The sequence below is a fragment of the Idiotropiscis lumnitzeri genome, chromosome 1, assembly GCF_059441095.1.
Source record: "Idiotropiscis lumnitzeri isolate Australia: NSW breed Sydney's pygmy pipehorse chromosome 1, RoL_Ilum_1.0, whole genome shotgun sequence".
NCBI classification, from domain to species: domain Eukaryota; kingdom Metazoa; phylum Chordata; class Actinopteri; order Syngnathiformes; family Syngnathidae; genus Idiotropiscis; species Idiotropiscis lumnitzeri.
In genome coordinates, this window is record NC_142391.1 from 16,650,930 (window position 1) to 16,659,890 (window position 8,961).

An 8,961-nucleotide genomic window follows, 5' to 3' on the forward strand; every position below is an offset into this window, starting at 1 on the left:
GAAGTCGTCATGGGTGTTGCATAAAATTAGATACAGTAGTTTGTTGTGTTTTCGGAGTCCGGACTTTAATTTTCATTTTTTGGGGGGATAAAATACAGCTACGTATTTAGGGGTGGGGGTGGTAACTGGGAACAATTCTATAAACCTAATGGGGAATGGATGGATGGATGGTGATTAGGAGCTTCAAAGATTGTCCATATTGTGCTGTTATAATACAATAAAATACAATTTTATTTATATAGTGCATTTCATAACAGCTGGAGCTGTAACAAAGCACTTTCTATATGGTGTACTATAAATGTTAGTTGCTTTTTGGTTGAGTGGACAATCTAAAAGTCTGTAATAATTTAGCGGTAATTTAGTAACATTAGAACTCTGCTAAATATCTAAACTGGTCGGATTGCTCGGAAAGGACTGATTATGACTCAATTTTCTTTTCTAAATTGACTTCTTGAGACTCACAAGAAATCCACGTGATGAATGGTTTCAGAATATTTATTCATCAAGCACCAATAACACGTCCAACATAAAAGAGACAGTTATATATGACATAAGTATACACAGAATCAGCACAAAATTCTACAATTTTCACAACCAAACCCTCCAATGTGACAAAAGCAGAAGATACAGTACTTCGAGTGAGCACACTTTGAATAGGGTACATGAACAAATTAACAGGGCTGATGGTAAGTAAATGTTCAGCCTTTCTCTGTAAAAATATCTTTACTACAACACCAACGATAAATAAAATAAAACTCTTTACTGAAATTCATTAACCGTTGAGAACTGATACAAGAAGTGCACTATACAGTATTCTGTGACTGAGCCACAGGTAGGCTGACTGCATCCCATTTTATTATGATCTATTGCTGTAATCCAATGGGTTAGAACAATCATCTCGATATGAAAACAATGATAGTTTTTCTGTTCATTGACGCGGACCTCTGAGAAAGTACATGCTCAAAAAAAAACAAAAAAAAAAAAAACAATGAATACAATGAATGAATGACTACATACATGCATGTGTTTTGAATGCAAATATAGGGTTTTAATATAAAACCAAAGTGCTATTAGTGTCTGACATCTTATTTTTTATTTTTTTTCATGATTTAAAATAATTGCATTAGAAAGTTACAAAATGATGAACTATACAAATTCTGCTCCGGTCTTGTGACATCGTCACAGTTCCTAATACTGCTGCTGGTCCTCAATCTGGTTCATTCGGTCTGAAAGGTCATCGAGTGGATTAACAGTTAAGGAAGTAAATCCAAGAAGAACTGTACAGGCAAAGTTTTCCATTCATTCTTTAAAACTCAGCGATGACTCAGAGGGGAAAAGGATATGTCTTCTGCTCAAGTCTTGAATGGTTGACTGCACTTTTTTCTGGAACAGAATCTGAGCTTCACACTTGCAGGCATCTTGTGTTATCTCACTTCTCATTTCCTCTGTAAGAATTAGAAAAATATGAACAGTCAAAATTGTGTTGCCTCTTATATACTTCATGCAGCTGTGACATACAGACACACATGACACAGCCCAATTCTTTTCAAGCTTATGCAAACAAAATGGAACTGACAAATTAAGCGTTATCAGCAATTGTTCCACATGTTAAATCATATTGATTGAATTGACTCAATCGTGTCTTTCCATTGGATTAGAAAATGTATTAGAAATCATGTTGATTTTGCAAACAAGTTGCTACATCGCGGTCACGTGTGAATGGATACTCCATGTTAATAATTATGATTTAAGATCATTTAACGAATGCAGTTCATCACATTCGTAAGCAATTGCCTTCAGAAAATGGAATCCAATGCTAAACCCAAGTGAGCTTCCTTTATGAGTTCACACCGCAAATGTTCTAGCGTCCACTCTTTTATGGAGCAGAGAGAAAACATCCACAAATGACCGCTAGTGTTGTATGCTTGACGTTGGACATTGTAGTCATGGCTTCAGTCAACTGCTCACTTCTTCATAACTGCAGAATGCAAAAAGACAAACACTGTCAAATTGTCCAGTATTGTGGCCCTGAGGTGCGTCTTAAAAACAGAAATATAATACTTGAAACAGCTTTCAATATGATGCTGTGTTGTTCTACACCACTGTAAAATACAAACTGTCATAAAAAATCTTGTTAAATAAATATTATTTGATTGTGTCAGTTAGGCTTGTTTTTTTTTGTCATGGCAAAATTTTGATGCACTTCTTTTGCAGATTTTACAAACTCTGTGGTTCGTACGTTCACCATGTGTAGCAAAGTTTAGATACCTTAACCAGATATCACTGCACGTTTTGCACGTATTGCATGTTGAAAACGAAAACCATTCTTACGTGAGCACGTTCTCCGGTCTGCATTCAAAATATATCCTGCACGACACTTGCAAATGAACGAATCCCCGCTGTTGACACACGTATGCTGGCAGTTGTGTCCAAGAGCACAAGCATCCGCACCTGGAAAGAGACGCTCCACCGTCAAAGCAACTCAAGCGCTCAATTGAGGAAAACATACAAAGTGTGAAATTCTCATTTCATTTGTGAGAAAAGTTTTTGGAGTTTCTTACGTGAGCATGTTTTCTGATCCACATTCAGTATGTATCCTACTTGACATCTGCAGTAGTAGGAATTTCCATTGTTGACGCAGATTTGTTGACAGTCATTACCTCTGGCACATGCATCTGCTACTAAACCTGCAAAATAAATGTGTACCTCATGACAGTTTGGGGGGGAAATGGAAGGATACAAATGAGCACACAGTTCGTTTATTTTCAAAGCTCTGCTTTGTCACAAATTAAAAATAGTTGATGTAACACAATAGATACATTGCAATCTAACAGCGTCACTGACACTGAACTCCAACAGCACCATAGACAGAGATTGAGGCATTTCGAGAGAGAGAATGGGCGAAAATACTGAAGCCATTCGCACTTTCAGTGTGAAGACGCAATTGAGAGCCAAAATAAGCATCTTAAGTTGCGTTTAAGTTGAGCAAAGGGGATAAAGTGCAATAAATACGGCCATCTTTAAAGTGCGACCCCGATCCGAGTTCATCTGTGAAATTGCTTTGCGTGTTAACAAGAGTCTCAGAAAGGTTTTGGTATGCTCTGTAACTATATCTGCGTTCTGCATTGTTTGGGGGGTAAAAAACATTTGCCGGTGTTTATTATATATATTGCATGGAGCTCCTCAGCTATTTGTCTGAAGCAGCTTATGCATGTCCAAATCGGCAAATTTGAGCTATTGTGGCTTTTAATCAGTTGTGGTTGATAGCTCGGGAATTGGCAAGTGCTGCTATTGAGTTTTAAATAATGTTTTTGTATGAATTATGAAATCGCTGCCGTTAGCAACTCTCCCTCGGTGTCAACATCCACGGTCGCTTTTTTTTTATAAATGTGGTACTTTAAATGGACGTAGAAGGAGATCAATTAATTTAATGAATAAGGGCAGAGGTGCAATGATGGACCAAGGACAGAGGACAGACCGGCAAAATAGGATAAAGTGGCCAACTATGGTCATAGATTGTTTGTTATTGTATTTAAAATGAAAAAAAACAAGATGTACTTGATGACAAATCTGAGATGCATCGACATGCCTAAAACAAAAATCCTTACGTGAACATGATCTTTTGTCCGCATTCAATGCATAGCCTGGATGACATTTGCAGATGTAAGAGTCTCCATTGTCAATGCAAATGTGCTGACATTCATGTCCAGCAGCACACGGATCTGAACCTGGAAAGAGATAAGAGACAAATTCCCCCGACGACAATGATTTGCATGTCATGATGCCGATAAAATACCAATTCACGAAGAATTTATATTCTCCACTGTGCAGCCACACATATTGCGCATAAGAAAATTTGTCATTGGCAAGCAGAAAATATCAGACAACATATTGGAGCACACAGCACATACAAAATGGATCAAATGAAAATCCATGTACTTACGTGAACATGTTTTCTGGTCTGCATTCAGGACGTATCCTAGTCCACATTTGCAGACGTAAGAGTCACCACTGTTAACACAAATATGTTGGCAGTCATGTCCCCGGGAGCATGCGTCTTGACCTGAAGAGAAAGAGAAGGGCTCACATAGTAACTGGTCGCTTGAATCAATAGAAAGGCGCAGTTCAGCAAAAAGACATGAAAAGTCTTACGTGAACATGTCCTCTTGTCCGCGTTCAAGACATAGCCTGCCCAGCACTGACAGTTGTAGGAGTTTCCGTTGTTGACGCAGACGTGCTGGCAATTATGCCCACGTGCACAAGCGTCCACTCCTGGAAGAAAATATCTGATTGGCTTAAATCTAGTTGATTTCATACTCACGTGTCGTTAGTATTTGTTTTATGAGTAATGACGGATTAGTTGTGCAAAATGGTGACGTTTTGTCATTTTATCACCATCTTAGTTGTGATTCAAAAGACATGCAATGGAGAGTTAATGTCAAATTTGACACAGGCATTTGACATATACCCCCCCCCACACCTCCCCAAGCCCCATCCCCACATGCCATGCAAAACCATGCAAACTTTGCAAGCAAATACCGCTACCACAAAGGAAGCTGAATGACTTGCATGAGCAACCACGTTTGAGTGCTGCTACACTTCGGAATGAGAATTTGGGCGATTGAAACTCTTTTCTTTTGTGGATTATGTAAATTGGCCAATTTGAAGATAATCAAACTTGTCATTTGGCATTTCACAATTTGTAGCAGCACACACACGTTTATGCTGCTAATAAGCAGCTGGGCTGGTCAAAGCACCCAAGTAAGTTTAGTCAAATATAAATGCATACTTTAATTGTTTTACAACATTACTGAACAACGGTGTCCACTTGTTGCAGAACTCTGCGTTCATTTGATTGTGGATGTTTGGAGGAACTGAATCTATGGCGCCATGGATCATCATTTTGTATATAAAAAACATGATCACACAGAAAACACAAATAACAAAACACTTGGATCTAAGTTTAACGGAAATGTCACTTTTTTTTTTATTCTACTTCACGTTTAACAGTAAATGCAAGGAATTTGGAGGGAGACTGAAATGACTTGTGGTATTGTATGAAAGATTAGTTTTCAAGTAAAACCTTAAGCAAACACTGATTTGGCCTTGCAGGATTAGCCATTAAGGCTGATTAAAAATGCGGCAGCCCAAGTTTAATTCCTGCACAGCTTAGCACATCAAGGTACATGAGCAGGGCATTTGGCACGCGGAAAAATGGGCAGCTCAGTTTGCAAAGAGCAGCACACGCTGTGAAAACTAATGGGCGGCATCATATTAGGTTTGGACCACTTTAAAGTTCGGTAAATTGCCAGATCAACAGGTGATCTAAATTTCAGTCTTCTTCTTGAGGATGGTTAGTACTTGGGCCATATTGTACATTATTAATGCTGTGAGCATTTCAGTACAATACCACGTGTGTCAGTGAGTGAACATTTTGGAGGACGATCCAAACTTTGACTCACCTCGCCCTTTTTGAATTCACAAAGAAGAAGACCGCTGAGCTTTAAATGGAGGGTTGTATAATATGGCGCTGCCCAATAATAATCACAGTTCTTATTAAGAGGGATAAATTTGACGTACCCTTTTTCCTCTTATCATTTTCATTTATCCCAAAACCGTCTTGCCTGCCAGTTTGTGCTATTCCCAAACCACCGAATGGAATATCCACACTCTCCAGATCATCCTTACCACATAAGGTTTCCCTAAATTTGCCAGTGAGCTTCTCTATGACACCATACGTCTCCACGTAGAAGACGTGGTCTTCTAGAGGCTGGCTGGCCATGAGGCGGAGGGACATCAGATCTGCTCTGTCTACTCCCACCGCATAGATTTCAATGCCGGATGCCCGAGCTGCCGCTGAAACCTCTTCCACCTGGTCCTGGGGCCTCCCGTCAGTCACTATGATGGCTACTTTGGCAATGTTCATGGAGCTGGGTCGGGCCCCCGCCTCCGCAATAAAAGCTTTTTCCATGGCGGCCTTAATGGCTACACCCGTCATGGTGCCGGATGCGAGAGGATCAACACGGGCCAATGCCTGCTTTAAGGCTTGCTTGTCAAAATAGGTGTTCAAATAAAACTCAATCTTGACCGTGCTGGCATAATTGACGAGGCCCACTCGGGTGGCATCTGAGCCGATCTCTAGGGTGTCCACCATGTCTATCAGGAACTCCTTGGCCTTTTCAAACTCAGCGGGACGTACGCTGCGGGAGCTGTCGACGATGAAAACCAAATCTATTGGTCGGTTCTTGCAGTTTGATGATGAGGTAACTGAAAAAAAATGAAGGGAAATGAATAGATGTTAAAAAGTGTCAGGAATAAGTGAAATTCATCTAACCTGGACACCCAGTAACGCCATCGCCAAGATAGCGACAGGGCAGTGGGCACAAGGCCTCATCAGATGCAGTAGGCAAACACTTTTTTACTTTCTTACGCTGTGTACTTACGTGACTGGCATATGCCAGTTTTCATTTTACTTATGATTGAGCCCTCTTAATTCTGCATAGCAACTAGTAACTAAAAAAATACTGCAAGCAATTATGTTGATCTACAATGCTGCATCTTATTCCACTTGCTGCTAATAATTACTTAAAACTTTACAGAAAATATTTATATATATTTATATTTATATAGAAAAATATTTAGAGAGCCCCTGAGAGGGATTAATGAATAAAGTTATTTCTGTCCTCATTTTTTTTCATGTAAAAATGCTGCTCTGTAAAGACATTAAACATGACTTACTGGCGGTGACAAAGGCTTTCAAAGCCAAAACATTTTTTTTTTATTGCAAGGATACCCGTTATTATGCAAAAGAAAGCTTCTGAAGCCTGTGCACAAAGGGACAGTGACAGCTTCTGCAAATCTGCCTTTTATTGGTGTGTTTCAGTACCTGTGGCAACTCTGGTGGATACAGGATAATTGGGATGTTGAGCATGCAGCTGAGAAGCATGCTTTGCTGCTTTGTGTTGCAGCTGTGAAAGCGGCTGGTGATGGGAGGGCTGATAGTGATACAACCTGGAATTAGTGCCGCCAGCTTTTCAAAGAGGGAAAGTAGAAAGGAAGGAGTCTTAGAGCATGCAGATAAGAAAGATGATGCAAAAGAACAGCACAGTTAACTCGTTTGTGAGCATCATAAAATACTGTATATACTATATACAGTGTGGTACGTCACAAAAGGGAGGCATAGAAAAGCTAGAAGTCATGGTATTCGTTTTTTGCGCATCCACATATAAAAATGATCACTTTCCAACGGATTAGTACAACGAATCTAATCCATTAGTGTTTCACAGTATTCTTATTTTGATAGTGTTGTTTATAAAAATAAAAAAAAAATGGTCTTAACAGACTAATCAAATATTTTATTAACTAGTTGACGGATAAAATAGCTTCGACACAGAAATTGAAAAAAGAAACGGGATCCGCACATTGTTAGTCAAAAGTCGAAAATAATGTGTACAGCAGGCTACTTCGTGCCACATTGTACAACGAAACAAAGCAATCGATATCATTAAGAAAATGCTGGTGCAACATGCATTATAAGCAGCAGATGTAGAAGACATGGGGGGACGCGGGGGGGGGGACGTACTTGCTGAGATGAGGGTCCGTCGTCCCTGTGGTAAGTAATTGTTGAGACTCGCGCGTGCATCCTGCTGCGGCAAGCTTAGAATGCTGCGCTCTGCCTTCCGGACTTCTTGCGAAATTTCAGAGCTTCGTGCCTCATCAGAGGTTTGTTCAGTAGATCTGACGTCCTCAAGGCTGGCATGGACCCTTGGGGACACCTGTGGTGAGACATTTGGGAGGCGCTGACGGTGGTGCGGTCCCAACTGTGATGCCAGACTTCCCGGGACAAGGATGCTCATGAAAAAGGCCAGTCCCCAAACAAATGACTTCATGATGCCCGTTGCTGCTTAGGCACCACTTTGCAACTAAAACTGAATGTAGCCTTTTTATATGATCTCCTTCATGGGGCGTGAACAATCTGAACCCCACTCCAGGATGAGGAGGAGGAGGAAGGGCAGGCACCAACTGATGGAAGTGCAAATTTAGTACATTCCCAGAGGGCCTAGCTTCACTTAATTCTTCCTTTATGATTACACAGAAATATGTGTATTAAAAAAAAAAACAGTGAGGAGGCTTGATATTGCCCCTAAATTTTAAATTCTGAATCCAGGATTAGCATTGCATAATTTTTCAAGAGTCATTCAAAAAAATCTGAATTCGGGCAACTATTCCATCATTTTCAAAATGAAAAACAATGAAAAAGTGCCTCATCTTTCTAGAATAAAGGTTTGTGCAACTGGTTTTCTCAGCATGTCCAAATTAAAATCCATCTATATCACTCTCGGAATGTTAATCTTGAAACTATTCACATTTTATCTAAAATTATCATTAATATGATGATTTAATGTCAGAAATGGTTGTTGATCATTTTAATTGCCTAAGTACACAAGTTACACACAATGTGTAAACATTCAAATATGTAAACATTAAATCTCTTCATAGGACAAAAATGTGCCCTACGTTGCATTGGGGGAACAGACGACACCGTTTGTTTTTGTTGTTTTTAAACATCTGAACTAACAGAAGAAAAAAAATTGCTGCGGTTGAAGATGTTTCCCTCCTGACCTCTACTGGACACAAAAGTGAATACATTTTTTGAAAAAGGGGAAGGAAAAAAAGTGAGGACTTCATCGGATGTCGTTAGTGCTTTCACGCAGAGTTAACAACTCACACTCACACACATTTAAGTAGAAGTAGAAATACTTGTGTGGAAAATAAAATAAAACAAATGTTTTTTTCCAAACCAAGAGCTTGCAAACTTTCAAGTTGACCAAGACTCATTCTCAGAGTTGACATCAAACAATTCTCTTAAATAAGGCAATGGTTGAGGAATGTCTTGCTTCTCCAAATCTGTTACATCGTCGTCATAGTTCCCATTACTGCATTTACGCAAAATCACATTGT

General features: G+C 39.5%; 1 protein-coding gene across 4 annotated transcripts; it reads right to left on the reverse strand.

Annotated features, from left to right (window-relative positions):
- Window positions 1-479: 479 nt before the first annotated feature.
- LOC148343433 (uncharacterized) lies at window positions 480-7,902 on the reverse strand. Of its 4 annotated transcripts, none has more exons than XM_088291398.1 (10): window positions 7,583-7,902; window positions 6,887-7,030; window positions 5,689-6,267; window positions 4,153-4,272; window positions 3,944-4,063; window positions 3,609-3,728; window positions 2,562-2,687; window positions 2,332-2,451; window positions 1,344-1,445; window positions 480-1,241 (listed from the first exon to the last, which is right to left on the reverse strand). In XM_088291398.1, exons 1-10 carry the CDS (start codon window positions 7,887-7,889, stop codon window positions 1,189-1,191), a joined length of 1,791 nt encoding a protein of 596 aa, XP_088147524.1. In that variant the 5' UTR covers window positions 7,890-7,902; the 3' UTR covers window positions 480-1,188. The 4 variants fall into 4 exon arrangements, with proteins under 4 accessions (XP_088147524.1, XP_088147441.1, XP_088147689.1 ...); XM_088291315.1 differs by having other exon boundaries at window positions 5,581-6,267; XM_088291563.1 differs by lacking the exon at window positions 6,887-7,030.
- Between the last annotated feature and the right edge of the window lie 1,059 nt (window positions 7,903-8,961).

Coding starts and splice junctions, on each gene's coding strand:
- LOC148343433 (XM_088291315.1), bottom strand. CDS start 7,889: ATGAAGTCATTTGTTTGGGGACTGGCCTTTTTCATGAGCATCCTTGTC. Junction 7,031..7,582: donor ACGGACCCTCATCTCAGCAA/GTACGTCCCCCC, acceptor CTCTTTGAAAAG/CTGGCGGCACTAATTCCAGG. Junction 1,242..1,343: donor TCAAGACTTGAGCAGAAGAC/ATATCCTTTTCC, acceptor CTGTTAATCCAC/TCGATGACCTTTCAGACCGA.